The sequence below is a fragment of the Ziziphus jujuba genome, chromosome 8, assembly GCF_031755915.1.
Source record: "Ziziphus jujuba cultivar Dongzao chromosome 8, ASM3175591v1".
Classification (NCBI taxonomy): Eukaryota; Viridiplantae; Streptophyta; class Magnoliopsida; order Rosales; family Rhamnaceae; genus Ziziphus; species Ziziphus jujuba.
This window is the reverse complement of record NC_083386.1, coordinates 9,924,878-9,940,593: the sequence shown is the minus strand read 5'-3', so window position 1 is coordinate 9,940,593 and position 15,716 is coordinate 9,924,878. Positions and strand designations below refer to the sequence as shown.

Below are 15,716 nucleotides of genomic sequence, written 5' to 3'. Positions count from 1 at the left end.
ATCTGAGAAGGATCTCCTTTTCAACGTCATGGATGGATTACAACCATGGGCATGTCGAGAGCTTCAACGAAGGGGTGTAATCGACTCTTGGAAAGAATTAAATAGTTAAAGAAGCAATTCTATCCCGAGAATGTGGCAAATGATGCTAGAAAGCGCATGAAAGAGTTGAAGCATCAACGATCCATTCGTGAGTATCTGGAGCAATTCTTCGAACTAATACTTCAAATTCCTAACATAAGTGAGAAGGATCTCCTTTTCAACGTCATGGATGGATTACAACCATGGGCATATCGAGAGCTTCAACAAAGGGGTGTACAAGACATCTCGACTGCACTCACTACGGCCGAAACTCTTGTTGAATATAGGCGAGGTGAGTCTTCTAACCCCAAGCCTAAGAATAATTATACTAAAGGTGGGGGAGCCAAGTTTCATAAAACTCCCCAAAGTAAGGAGCATCAAAGAAGGCCACGATTACCTAGCAACGATTGGAAGAAAGGAGTCAAGCCCGAACTAAAGCCGAAGGAAAATTGCTTCCTGTGTGACGGTCCCCATTGGGCAAAAGAGATTGTTCAAAGAGGAAGTCATTAAGTGCCATGCTCGAAGAGAGGGAAACTCAAGAGCAAACACAAATGGGTTGTCTACAACTCCTCAACGCATTGAAGGTTAAACCGATCCTAGCTCACAATGCAAAAAATAACTCCCTTATGTATGTGGCGGCACGTATTAATGGTAAGGATGCTCAAGTCAGGACACCGGAGCATCTCACAATTTCATAAAGAGGGAGGAGGCCATGAGGCTTAGCCTAAAACTTGACAACGGTCAAGGTTGGTTAAAGACTGTGAATGCTGAAGCTAAATCACTAGATGGCATGGCTCGTAACGTGGAGTTACACCTCGGTACTTGGCAAAGTAAAGTCAACTTCTCCATTGCTCCTATGGATGACTTTAACATCGTGCTTGGCATGGAATTTTTTAGACAATTCAATGAGGTGCCACTCCCTCACTACAACACGGTGTGTGTAATGGAGGGAGGCCCTTTGTCACGAACTTGTTTGTTTACCCTTCAACCCATGCAGCCTTAGTTTCTATTCCAACCCATTAATACGTGCCGCCACGTACATAAGGGAGTTGTTCTTTGCATTGTGAGTTGGGATCGGTCTAGCCTTCAATGAGTTGAGGAGCTGTAGACAACCCATTTGTGTTCGCTTTTGAGTTTCCTTGTCTTCGAGCATGGCACTTAATGACTTCCTCTTTGGACAATCTCTTGCCTAATGGGGACCGTCACACAAGAAGCAATTTTCCTTCGGCTTTAGTTCGGGCTTGGCTCTTTTCTTCCAATCGTTGCTAGGTAATGGTGGCCTTCTTTGATGCTCCTTACTTTGGGGAGTTTTATGGAACTTGGCTCCCCCACCTTTAGTATAATTATTCTTAGGCTTGGGGTTAGAAGACTCACCTCGCCTATATTCAACAAGAGTTTCGGCCGTAGTGAGTGCAGTTAAGATGTCTTGTACACCCCTTCGTTGAAGCTCTTGACATGCCCATGGTTGTAATCCATCCATGACGTTGAAAAGGAGATCCTTTTCACTCATGTTGGGAATTTGAAGTATTAGATCGGAGAATTGCTCCACATACTCACAAATGAATTGTTGATGCTTCAACTCTTTCATGCGCTTTCTAGCATCATTTGCCACATTCTCGGGATAGAATTGCTTCTTTAGTTCACTCTTTAATTCTTCCCAAGAGTTGATTACGCATGTGCTTTTCTTTATTTCTTCATACTTTCTACGCCACCATACTGCAGCAAGATTAGCAAGATAGAGGGTTGCGGTGTTTACCTTTTGTTTCTCATCTTAAAAATCCAAGTCCTCAAAGTACCGCTCCATATGCCACATGTAGTTGTCTAACTCCTTACCATCTCTTTTTCCACTAAACTCCTTGGGCTTGGGAACATCCACCCTTGAAGTAGAGACTACTTGTTGAGTTGTAATGGTGCCCCTAGTTGCAGCTTGCTTGCATAATGCCCAATCCCCACGTGTCTCCTTTAAGCTTTTCTTAAACTTATCCAATTGAGCTTGCATGAGGGACAAGGTTTCAATTACGTTTGTTTGGAAAACTTGGCTTTCATGACGCCATGCCTCGATGTTGGCCTCGTTGGTGCTTTGCATAGTACCTCTAAACTCTCCCACTTAATCACCCACACGACCATCGAGCTCCTCCATGCCTTGCTCCACACGATCAAGCCGCTCTAACATGTCGGCAATGGCCAACTCTATCTTGACCACCTTGGTCTCCATGGCAGTGAGAACATCCTTCGACTTTGAATGCCCTCGTTCTTTCCTTCCAGCATTGGGGCTGGTCTCTTTCCCCTTGCCTCCTCAACCACAACCTTTAATGAAAACATGTTGCTTTAGATGCTAGCTCTAACCAAAGCTCTGATACCACTTGTCACGAACTTGTTTGTTTACCCTTCAAGCCGTACGGCCTTAGTTGCTATTCCAACCCTTTATTGCAACTAGGTAAGCTTTTTGCTCACAAGAAGTGAAAGCTAAGCAAAAAAGACTAGAGCACAAAAGAGAGTTTGGGAGAATGAAAGTATATATTGCTTAGAAGAGAGCTTTACAAGTGAATGTGTGGATTCTTCGTTCTGTTTACAAATGAGGATTCACCCCCTTTATATAGAGGGCTTGGCACGTAGTACGAGGATACAACATTCTAAATCTTTTACACATGACACTATCCTAGATTAGTTTTTAGATAATTCTCCTAGATATTTCTATGGACTATTCTAGATAGCCATTTTACTACATAATACTAGAATGTTCTAGAAAGGTACATAAGTCCTAGATTGTTCTATAGTATTCTAGAACCTTCCAGAGGTCTCTTGAGTCATCTAGGCTAGCCTTCTTTTAAATCATCTATAACTTTTTAGAATTCTCTTACCTAGAAGCTTCTAGAATCTTCCGGACCCCTCTAGATTTGTCTTGAATTATCATGAATTCTAAAAAAGAGTCTTGCATATTCTGGATAAGCCTAAAGGATTCCTCCATTTTCATACGGAACGTGACAATAGGCAGACAAGAGATAACCTGGCAAACTAAAACATTACCGCCAAAGGAAAAAAAAGCAAAAGCGATTCCTATATAGTGGCGAGAGCGAAATGGGAGTGCCTAAACGGTTCACTTGTCAGTATTGTCCATGGCAGTAGCACGTGTCACGACATGAAAGCCTATGATGTGTTCTACTTCTAACATGTGTCCATTTTCTTACTCGACCATATATCTGTATCTCCCAATGAGGCCTTCGACGTTGTCACACATGTTCGCTACCACGTGTCCATTACCGACGTGTGTTTGTTTTCTACTTGTTCACATGCATGTCACGATTCCGGACACCTATATGTATTTCCATGTCGGCATCCAAGGTATCATTACTCGTAGTTATTCGTCCACATGTCATCATCTGCCATTACATCTTCCAACTCGTCAGCACTTTGCGCATGCCATGTGTCGTTTTTAAAATCTGAAAAGAGCTTTCTCTCGAATTTATCCTACGTCAGGTTCTTCAAGCATTCACCCTTCCTTCTCAATGTTGCTTATACATAAATATATTAGGCTTCGCTACATGGAAAATGAATCAAACCAAGTTCTCTTCTCCCTCTACCTTCTATGATCTAAAATAATTATCGTCTGATTTCCCAAACTTCTTCTTCTATATTATTTTTACGCCTTTTTTTCTTTTATAATTTTTCTATGCAATCGAATGACAAATTTTCTTTTTCTTTTTTTTTTTTTGGGTTTTTGTTTGGCAAAACACACTTTCCTCTATTTAAAACTCATCATTCTTTTTTGCCCTTTTTTGGAGGGTATCTCATTCATTAAATTTTCCTAAAAATATCTATTTGCTTAAAATTGAAAAGAAAAAAAAAAAATATATATTTTACACACAAAATATGCTTTTGAAAACCACCGTGAAAAAAAAAAAAAATACGACAACAACAACAACAAAATGGAAACACAAAATCAAAAAATCAATTAACATAAAATCCATAGGAGAGAGACATATATATATATATATATATAACCTGGCTACTTTTGGTCCTAAAATGACATCTAAAATTTAATTTGACAGAATTTAAGATGATTAATTTTGAATTAAAATATATTATAATTTTTGGCACCCTTTGAAAAAAATATTGGGCACAACAACTTTTGCGAATATTTATTTATTTATTTATTTTTTTTTTGTTGTAATGTTCGAAAACATTAAGACAAACACCCGGTGAAGTAGAATTTATAATTGTCAATAGATAGGTGGATTTTTAATGCCACCTCAAAACCGAAACATAAAAATTACAAAAGCTTATTTTAAACTAGGATTGTTACAAACCTAAAATACACTTTAGATTCATTGTGATTAAAATAATTAAAAATGAATCAATTTAGATTCATTGTTATACATGCATTTTATGTAGAAAGAATGAAATACAATACTAGTAAGTTAACTTAGACTGCAAATATTAACAAATTTCATGCAATCAACAAGAACAGAAGGGATTCACACCCCAAAAAAAAAAAAAAAAAAAAAAAAAAGAACAAAAGGAAATGTGGGAGAGAGAGATAATATTATGAGTCTATGACCAACACTAAGTTAACTGCAGTCTTCAAATTGACCCATAGATAGAGCATTCAAGAAAAATACTAAAAAAAAACATGCATCACCGAAACTAAAAATTCAACCTTCAGACAATCAATGCGTACAGCAAACACGGCAATACCACCATAGTAAAGAAATTAGATTTTCATTTTATCCTACTGTGACCAGAAACTCAAGAAGTAGTAAATGTGTATCAAATGCATTCCTGTTTAAAAATCAAAAGAAGAAGACATAGTTTTAAATATCCTACCTACGAAATCAATAATAATAAATAGACTTCAAAACATAGTTTTAAATATCCTACCTACGAAATCAATAATAATAAATAGACTTCAAACATCAAGATCAGATCAGATATAAATGAATTGAAATTTGAAACAGACAACCTTCAATTTAATATTCTGGAAAGATGTATATGCTTACCTTCCACTTAAAACCAATCATTTAACATTCTTTTTTTTCCCATCTTTTAGTTTCCAACATCTCCATATGTTCTCCCTTACAAAAACGTTGAGGCTGAATAATAGATAGTCAAGAAATAACGATATATATGTATATAAAAATAAAAATAAAAAGAAGAAGAAGAAGCTGCAAAAATTAAATACTGGCTCGCCCAACTACAAAACAGGACAGGACTAAAATGTAATCATAATGTGTATGGAAGATCAAGTTCGCTCGCCCAATAAAACTTACAAACCAAAAAATCTGAGCAAAAACATCATGTAAAAACCAAGTAACACTTTGTATATAACATATGATTAACGAATCTGATTAACACATGCCAAAAAAATCTTATAGACAGCTAAAAATGCAGCTTTTGTAATATCAACATTTCTCTTTGTGATCAAGCTTGCCACAATTTGCAAGGATTTTAAACTGCTCACTTCTAATCTATATACAAGTACACACATACAAGAGTTATTCTATATAATTTTAAGGCAAACCCCTCAAAATAAAAGGAAAAAAGCCTTTTCTGATGAAATTGTGTGAACAATTTGTTTGGTCAACTTCCACATCTATTTTCCTACTTTCTCAATATTAATGGCCCAGATGCAATAGATGACAAAGTTCAGAATTTTTGTGACCGATCAAAAACTAGTAGGAAAAAAGTATGGATAAGCATCAATATTCATACTACCATATTATATATATATATATATATATATGTATATATATAAAAGAAGAAGAAGAACCTTATGTGTTATATATCAAGCATGGAAAAATTACGGTTGCTTCCGACTCAGTCAAAGAAAGAAGAGCTCAGGAAGTAATTACAACACCTGTTTGTTCATCACAAGCACAACTCACTTCTTTATCCTAAAAAACATTAAAAAATATATAAAAAATAAAACTAAAAATAAAAAAGCATACTTAAATCTCTGAACTATCATACTTCTTTTATGATGTATAAACTAGTAGGAAAAAAGTATGGATAAGCATCAATATTCAAACTACCATATTATATATATATATATATATATATATATGTATATATATAAAAGAAGAAGAAGAACCTTATGTGTTATATATCAAGCATGGAAAAATTACGGTTGCTTCCGACTCAGTCAAAGAAAGAAGAGCTCAGGAAGTAATTACAACACCTGTTTGTTCATCACAAGCACAACTCACTTCTTTATCCTAAAAAACATTAAAAAATATATAAAAAATAAAACTAAAAATAAAAAAGCATACTTAAATCTCTGAACTATCATACTTCTTTTATGATGTATAAACTAGTAGGAAAAAAGTATGGATAAGCATCAATATTCAAACTACCATATTATATATATATATATATATATATGTATATATATAAAAGAAGAAGAAGAACCTTATGTGTTATATATCAAGCATGGAAAAATTACGGTTGCTTCCGACTCAGTCAAAGAAAGAAGAGCTCAGGAAGTAATTACAACACCTGTTTGTTCATCACAAGCACAACTCACTTCTTTATCCTAAAAAACATTAAAAAATATATAAAAAATAAAACTAAAAATAAAAAAGCATACTTAAATCTCTGAACTATCATACTTCTTTTATGATGTATAAACTAGTAGGAAAAAAGTATGGATAAGCATCAATATTCAAACTACCATATTATATATATATATATATATATATATGTATATATATAAAAGAAGAAGAAGAACCTTATGTGTTATATATCAAGCATGGAAAAATTACGGTTGCTTCCGACTCAGTCAAAGAAAGAAGAGCTCAGGAAGTAATTACAACACCTGTTTGTTCATCACAAGCACAACTCACTTCTTTACCCTAAAAAACATTAAAAAATATATAAAAAATAAAACTAAAAATAAAAAAGCATACTTAAATCTCTGAACTATCATACTTCTTTTATGTCTTCTGGCACATAAGCCAGCCCAACTGAAAACTCATCCACATGTTCCAAAAAGTTAAAAGCAGTCTCAAAGCTGCAAAGACAGTTCTACACCTTATATTTGAGTCCTTTTAATGCTCTGGTTACAGCGATTCACTTTTCAAATTTTGAATCCATTATCCCATTTCATTTATGAAAATACACACACACAAAAAAAAAAAAAAAAGAGCAAAACATACCAAAGAAACAGCCGTTTTTCCATGCCTTCAAGACAACCATTGGAAGCAGCAGACTTTCCCAGGCTTTTATGGATGTAGGACCCATTGTAATTGCTTCGGTGGAATCCCAAAGATGCTTAAAAGACAAACAATACAAATTAGCAAAGTTTCAAAAAGAAGGGAAAAAAATAAAAATAAAAACTTAAAAAAAATCCGAGCCAAGCCTCAAAGGAGTAATTTGGGAAATCTCATACAACGTGGATTAGAAACAGTAACGAGCCGAATTACAAAAGCTTTTAAACTGAAGGGAAAAAGCAAAAAGGGAAAGAAACAGAAAGGGAGGACAAAAAATAAAAGAAATACAGATAGAAAACATAAAGAAGTACTAATTTACCGTCACCGAAAACAGAGGATGGAGGTTAAGCTAGCAATCAAATAACCGCCGAAAATAGCAATCAAACAACCGCCGAAAATGGAAGCTAAGGCATCAAATAAAAATAAGCAGCACCCCGATTGGAAACCCTAACCCTAACCCTAAGTAGCAAGCTTAGAGTGTCACCAGATTCACGAACCTCTCTGCGCCCAATCCCACTCGCTTCCTTCCTCAATTTCTTCTCTCATCTTTACCGTTGGGTTTTTTAACCGTTGGATTTTGAAATGTTCTAACGTTCCAAATTTCAAAGTTGCTTACCTGGCATTAAATAATAAAAAAGTGAAATTAAATAAAAAAGGTGGGCGTTATGATGGTGGGTGCTTCGATTAAGGTGGGCTTATTATTTTTGACATAGTTTGCGATTAATTGTATTCAATAATACTTAAATTCATTAAAATATTTATTAAATTGTTGATCAAATAGCATAATAAAAAATATAATAATATTTAATTTATTTATTTTTTAATTTATTTTTCATTCAAAATTTTAATATGTCAATTTAATAAATATTTTGATATCTTAACTAATTACATCTTCACATTATCATTTAATAAATAAATTTTTTAACACAAATTTCTATGAAAAATAGAAACTTTTTATAAACCCATTTCTTTTTTTTTTTTTTGGGTTAATTTATAAACTCATTTCAGACTTCTAGTTTAGAAACTTTTTATAATTTCAAACTTTTAGTTGTGCCTTTTTCCTGTAACATTGACAGTTAACCAAGGGATGGGAGAATGCAATAATAAAAAATAAAAAAACTCTGAATTTTGCACCCCAAAGTAATTACTCTTCAATCTTATCATTATTTTATAAAAATTAAAAAAAAAAAGAAAAAAAAAAAAAAAACAGAACCTGTTAAGCGCTGATAATTTGCTGTACCGGAGATGATTTTATTGCAAGATGAACATCTTCCTCCACTCCTAACCCCTTTTATTTTTATTTATTTATTTTTTTAAAGAATGCATTATATAATATGATCAAGTGGTCAGTGTGGAGATTCGTTGTACAGCACTCAGATTCTAAAAATCATTTATTTGTGTAAATAATAATACAATTATTCGACAACTCCGTACACCTAAAAATACAGATTGATAGGCAAAGTGGAAGAACATCATCGAGCTAACAAAAATTGACAAGTGGATTCACATCAACATATTATATCTACTGTATTGTTCTTTTTTTTTTATTATTATTATTATTTTTACGCTTATCAACATCATGAGCTTACATAAAGTAATGGTGTGAGTTGTGACTTCATACAAGCGCTCTTGTCTGTTTCTTCATTTTCATAAATGCATGAACAGAGTTCTTTGTTCATCATGATTACATCTCTCCTGGAAGCATTGTGTCCCCCGGCAGATCGCAGACAGCGATTCCCTGGAAAGAGCAAATCCAATGAGAAATGGTGGTCAAAAGTAGAGGGAAGTAATAGTTTTGACAGTTATAATATCTACCTCCCCAGTAAGGTGAGCCACACATTTCTTTTCAGCTAGCAACTCAGCTTCGCTCTGCAAAACAATACCACAATCGATATGAGGTACCTCAAATTCAACTCTTTAACTGTCTCCTAGGTGAAATAAATCAGCTGCTCTATTGAATAAGATTTTATTTCTCCGTGAAACTAAATATAAGGTTTCAGAATGATGCCATTCATGTATCAAAAAAATGATTCCATTTTTGAATCCTGATCATAATTGTTGAAATTTGATCATGCAACCAATATTTCTGAATTACTATAGATTGATATTACTAAGGTGTTTGAAATGCTATTAACTGTTGTTACAAAGACCAGAACCTTTTGTTAGTTCCATTCATTAAAGACACCTTAACGAGGATAAGTATAAGCATACCTTAGCTATTCGTTTCCAAAGGTAGTCGTCAAATTTTATATCCTTTACCAGTTCATAATCACCATCTCCCTGGGAAACAGAAATAACTTATGGATCTGATAACTGGTAATACCATAAGCATGAATGGTGAGAAAGCAAATTTCCTACATAAACTTACTTTTGATCTGCATGGCATACTGAAAACGATATCCTCCGCTATACCATAAGGATTTCCAGTTGTGTAAACCTACAATTAAATTGTGGAAAGATGAGAACTGGAGACTAGAGAGAATATTATAATCTTGCCTCGTGTGACCCAAAGCTTTTGCTATTCTTTGTGTTTGTACCGACATTTCAAAATTTTATGTATGTGCAGTAAAAAGTCTGGTTTCTGATCTTTCCATCTCTCCATTAACATTTGATCTTATGGTTGTTTAAGTATGTTATAACTGGTACAGAACACGAACAAGATACAAAAGCTACTTGGAAAATGATGAAAACAGAATAAAAATTAGAAAATCATGCTACCAAACATATCTTATAATCTGTATCAGAACAATTTTTGTTATCAAGCAAGAATTCTAACATAAAAAACCAATCCTATCAAAATCAAGCTTGTAAACTGTATCTTTCTTATTGTTTCTAATTACAGTTCTTATAAACAGTCAGTAGAACAAACACACAGGCCCTAATGCATGCCTAACACAAATGAACTTACTCCAGAAGAAAACCAGTCGCCCTCGGGGGTTGGAGTAACCAAAGATTTTATGGCATCAACAATAGACACAGCAGTAGATGCGGCAGAAGATCTTCCCCATTTTTCAATGAGCACACCACCTCTCTACATGTGAAGAAATATTTTTAGTCCTTAAAGATGGACAACCAGGTTTCATAATAGACTGTTGATTTATGGAACTATATGTTCCTGAGTCATAAGTCTTACCTTCTGGACCTTTTCAGTAAACTCCTCCTCTAACCACTTGCGGTCCTTGATGACCTCTACAACTGGCAATCCATTTATTCTAGCATTTAAGAAGTCTGGAACCTGGTACAAGTATAGAACAGTTCTATCAGTAGAGAGAGAGGGACATTGTCTATGAACAGGCACACTATCTTACAACAGAATTTTTAAAATGACCTGAGTGGTTGAGTGGTTTCCCCAGATGGTCACGTTTGATACTTTATCATAGAAGACACCTGCTTTCAGAGCGAGCTGCACAAATCATTCCCATTGTACAAGTACATTACATCATTTGGGTCATAACCAAAACTAAATCGCCATCAGTAGAAGTAATGTTGATGAGCTATTTTCACCTGACATTTTGCTCTATTTTCATCTAACCGTGTCAAAGCATGAAAATTCTTTGCAGGTATATTTGGAGCATTTTTCAAACAAATTAGTGCACTGCATAGAAAAGGTAATTAAATTAACAAGGAAATCAGCAATCACCCTACCCCTCTTTCCACCCAAAGTACCTAATGGAGGATAAAAAAGCAAAAGAAACAATAAACAATCAGAGAAAACTCTTACTTGGTATTGCAAGGATTTCCAACCACTATTACTTTAACATTACGAGATGCAACTGCATTTAGAGCTTTCCCCTGTAATAATAATTTAAAAACATATATATATGAATATGGCCAACTGTGGAGAAGCCTTACTTCATAATGCAAATAGTAATGGCACCTGTTCAGCAAAGATCTGCCCATTGATATCCAACAAGCCTGCTCTTTCCATTCCAGGCCCTCGAGGCTTTGCTCCTATTAAAAGAGCCCATTCTGCATCTTGGAACACCTCATATGAATCAATGCCTATACTCACCTCTCTCAATAGAGGAAACAAGGAATCCTCCAACTCCATTGCAACTCCTGTATGCATAATATTCTAATTAATGAACATGGAAATATGTAGGTAAAATAGTCTTAACGTAACTACTTCCTAGTGAATGCAAATTGAACAGTTTAAGGTGAAATAGCAAAGTTACAATCTTATATTTGCTTCTTTGAATTTTCTCACAATAATACATGGTGAATAGCTCTTAGACATCAGTTTTTCTATGGATATGTTGGAATTTTTCACCCACGAAGGAATCTGCCAAGACATATTGGATGGGACAATCAAATGTCCACAGGCTCAGGTCTATTTATATGTTAATGTCCTTTACTCTATTAACCAATAGAAAATAGCCGTTTTGTACCTATAATACATGTGTAACCACTGACTAGATTATGCTTTCATAGATGTTTTCCTGGTCATACATGGAAATGAGTTTCTGTGCTTTGCTTTTTTTTCTTTTCTTTTTTTTATGTCACCCTGATGACAGAATCTTACCATTCACATTCGCTATTTTTATTTATTTATTTATTTTTACATAATTGTGTGTATTTCAGAAGTAAAATATCTGAAAGAAAATGAGTTTTCATTAATTTACATCCACTTAAAGCAAATATTGATGAAATAATGTATACTAAGAAACAGACCTTCAAGAGCTTGAAGAGACCTCTGAGATCCCAGTAGTTTCAAAGCAATAGGTTGGTCTGGACCAAAAACCTCACCAGATGCGAGCTGACATAACAAAATTCAACATTGTTAGTTCATGTGAATAACTGCTATTTCTAACGAAGACATATTTGAAATCGAAAACTCAAAATCGATTTTTATCACTCAATGATACAATCAAACAAAACTATAATGTCAAAGAACCAATTTCATCATTGCTTAACAGCAAAGCAGAGCAAGGGCTCTCAAGACCTAAGGATGCCCAAGTAAATATTACAGAGAAGGATTCATTTTAATCACAACATGATTCACTAAGAAGACAGCTATCAACACTAGCCTTTTTAATGTTTAATTTCATTATTTTCTTAATGCTCTAATCTAGATGTTAATTTTTTATTTGGACTTGCTGCATGATAATACAAAACTAGAAAAATATATATTTTATGCACATTTGATGAACAGAGTAAAATTCCTTTTCTACAATAAGCTACCATTTTTGTAGTCACGTTTCCAATTCTCTATATGTCTGTAGCCTTTCTATCATCTAAGTTTTTTTAAACTTCCTACTGAATTCAAACAAATGGACTTCTCTAGTTTCAGAAAATGAATGGAAGTAAGTAATGCTAGTTAATTTTTTAATATGATCGAGTGTTTCCTTGTAAGAACAGTAGCTGTATCAAATTGTGTCAGCATGGGAAAGTTTACAAAATATTTTAAGAAATTGCATAGAAATATATTACAAAACTTTTAAAAAATCATTACTCATTAAGACTAAAAATTACCTGCCATAAGATATACATATATATATATATATATACAGATGTATAAACAAAAATACTTATATAAGCAAACACATAAAGATACGTATATATAAATGGTTTTATTCATATAGTGGTAGAAACATTGAGTTTTTAACCAGTGATTATTTTAGTTTTTTGTCAAATGAATTGGATAAACCAATACTCACCCACTTATGGGACACTTTGAGAAGATAAAATTAAAATTAGCTTACTAACAGGGACTTGGATTCAAGCTTACAGGCTAAGTCTGTCATGTGTCAAGTTGTGAATGTACATGCATGTTTCATGTGAAGCCATGTTACCGGAGTTTAAAAAACTAAACAGCTAAAGACATAAAAGTTTTAAAATGTTGCAGGAAAAGTTCTGCTGACAGCATTCATGCAGATTCTCATATGGAACTCCTAATTTCAAACTTTCCAGAATGGAATAAATTGCAAACTTATATTCTTGTTCTTAGAAAATGAACAGTATAAAACTCAGAAGGAATAACTCTTTTGGAATTTCCAAGAACAGGAAATAATCTCTTCAGTTGGTCAAGGAATACTTACTTTAAAAAGTAAATGATTAGCTATCATTCCGGCAGCGCCTGAAACTGCAACATTAATTAACTTCTTCCATGATTTTGTCTCTTCTTCCTGAGAAAAATTGAACAAACCCTTATTATATGAACACGGATAAAATGTCCAAAATTGCACCTAAAAAGTCACCAAAAGTGAGTTTACATTTTCCTTTCCTCTTTCTCCTCTCCTATGATTGATACCACCTCACCCCTTTACCAATGGAGTCAATGGCGGGAAAGAGGAATGAATTATTCTTTAGCACAGACAATTAAGGATGTAGCCATGAAAAGAATTACTTGTACAAACCCCCACAAGCAATTAGAACTCTTAACTAGACACTTGAACGAAAACTTAAATAAATATCTAATTGTCAAGAAATGAGTCTACTGGTTCAAATCAAAGTGGTAACCATATGTAGAAACATATGCCAATCTATTGACAAAGAATGGCCCTTTACTCCATAAGAAAGAAGAACAGCTGGTCAGAACATCTTTTAAGGTGCACTTTTTTGGTAAACTAGAAGAGCATGTTTAGCAGAAGAAATTTATCAACACAAAAACAATGCTAATAGACCTAAAAATGGACAATAGATGAAAATTTGGCACTTACTAAACAAACCCAACTGTTTAGGCTACATTACCACACTAATAAAATAAAATAAATCAAATTAAATTTGTTTAGACTATATATATTCACAAACATAGTAAATGGAAAATATTAGCAGACTGAAACTCCACAACCGAGTACTATAGTAGATAGTCAATAAAACCATATAAGCTATATCAACCAAAATCTCAGTTTCCAAAGTGAAACCGAAACTCACAGCTTTGAGATCATAGGTGAGGCAGAACACTCCATAGCATTCAGGCTTGCCCTTGGGATCTTCCGCTTGAACTGGGAGCGGAGTTTGAACTTGACTGAGAAATCAATTACAAACAACAAAATGATCACTGTACCATAAGAGACCAGTGATAAAGAACATGAAAGGGTGAGATTTTATACTTACTTTGGAGCGACAGAGCAAGAAATTTTGGCATATTGTGTCCTCGGAAGAGGTCGGAAACTGCAACAGCGGTGATTATGAAGATGGGTCGATAAGGATGAAAGCTGCGAGGACTGAAGAAGTCCTGATTTTGTGGTATATGAAGGTGATGATATCTCTGCTACCGCCATCGCAGCAGAGCATAGACTCTGAGAGAGAGAGAGAGAGAGAGAGAGACTCTGGTTTAGAGAGACCAACTGGGTCTAATAAGATAAGAGGTAAAGTGAGGAAATAAGTTTGGTCGAAAAGGAAAAAGTGTTTGATTTGGAGGGAGAGAGAACAGAGAGAGTGGAAACAGGAAACATGTTAGAAGATAGTATTCAAATACAGTTTTAAGGCCATGCACATGACACTTGTCCACAAAATCTCATCCTCTAGAATCTTTTTTTTTTTTTTTTTTTTTTGGGATATCGGTGCCCAAAACAACATATATAATTCATTTTGTTGTGTACTTACTGATAATTATTTTTTATTTTTTTTATTCATTGAATATCACCACGTGAGCAAATGCTAGACTCTCACATGACCATAGAAAATTTCACAGGTTTAACACACTATCTTCAACTAACCCGGAAAGGAAAATTGACTAATAAAAGAAAAAGTCCAAAAAAAAATATTTATTAATTGTTAATAGTAAATTATTTATATGTCAACGAAGTTAACTCCTTTATATTTTTATTTATTAAAAATTTAAACTATTAAATTGAGTTGAAAAAGAAAAATTTATTGTAAGGACAAAAAAATTAATTATTTATATTTTACCAGCTTATTTACCATTAAAAAATATGACTATTTATTAATGATTAAAATATATATATATATATATATATATATATAGAAATTTTATGGTGAGGACGATCCGTATGAGAACCGTAGTATTAGTGATGGTTTTTTATAATATTAACGATGGTTTTTTAGAAAATTATTACCAATACTATGAAAAACTGTCACCAATACTGTGGTTCGCATAAGAATCGTCCGCACCATAGGCGGATTGTATGTATATATATATATATATATATATATATGTGTGTGTGTGTGTGTCAATGTTAATATGTGTTAAGATTACTTTTTTTTTTATTGAAAAGAAATTAATTATTTACATCTTACCAACTTATTTACCAATGAATTTAAAAAAAAAAAAAAAAAAAAAAACCTTATTTACCAAATAAATGTGGTAAATAATGTGACGATACATTCAAGTTTTAAAAAATAATATAAACTAAATATATATATATATATATATATATATATAAATCTTTAAAAAATTCAATAAGATATTACCATGTCTAAAATATTATTGATAATTTTATATGAAGTCAATATTCTGTCTTTACCTTA

The 15,716-nt window shown here is 33.5% G+C and overlaps 1 protein-coding gene across 1 annotated transcript; it reads right to left on the bottom strand.

Annotated features, from left to right (window-relative positions):
• Positions 1-8,813: 8,813 nt before the first annotated feature.
• On the bottom strand, positions 8,814-14,687 carry LOC107413281 (malate dehydrogenase [NADP], chloroplastic). Its single transcript, XM_048470600.2, has 14 exons — positions 14,340-14,687; positions 14,157-14,250; positions 13,322-13,408; positions 11,955-12,039; positions 11,161-11,342; positions 11,005-11,075; positions 10,788-10,878; positions 10,612-10,686; positions 10,417-10,518; positions 10,192-10,314; positions 9,652-9,720; positions 9,495-9,563; positions 9,099-9,152; positions 8,814-9,021 (listed from the first exon to the last, which is right to left on the bottom strand). Exons 1-14 carry the CDS (start codon positions 14,504-14,506, stop codon positions 8,968-8,970), a joined length of 1,323 nt encoding a protein of 440 aa, XP_048326557.2. The 5' UTR covers positions 14,507-14,687; the 3' UTR covers positions 8,814-8,967.
• Between the last annotated feature and the right edge of the window lie 1,029 nt (positions 14,688-15,716).

What these genes read in the sequence shown, in the direction of transcription:
- LOC107413281 (XM_048470600.2), bottom strand. Translation starts at nt 14,506, where the DNA reads ATGGCGGTAGCAGAGATATCATCACCTTCATATACCACAAAATCAGGA. An exon ending in GGCAGATCTTTGCTGAACAG is followed by an intron (nt 11,076 to 11,160) that starts GTGCCATTACTA and finishes TTATTATTACAG; the next exon opens with GGGAAAGCTCTAAATGCAGT. An exon ending in TTTGGAAACGAATAGCTAAG is followed by an intron (nt 9,153 to 9,494) that starts GTATGCTTATAC and finishes ATTGTTTTGCAG; the next exon opens with AGCGAAGCTGAGTTGCTAGC.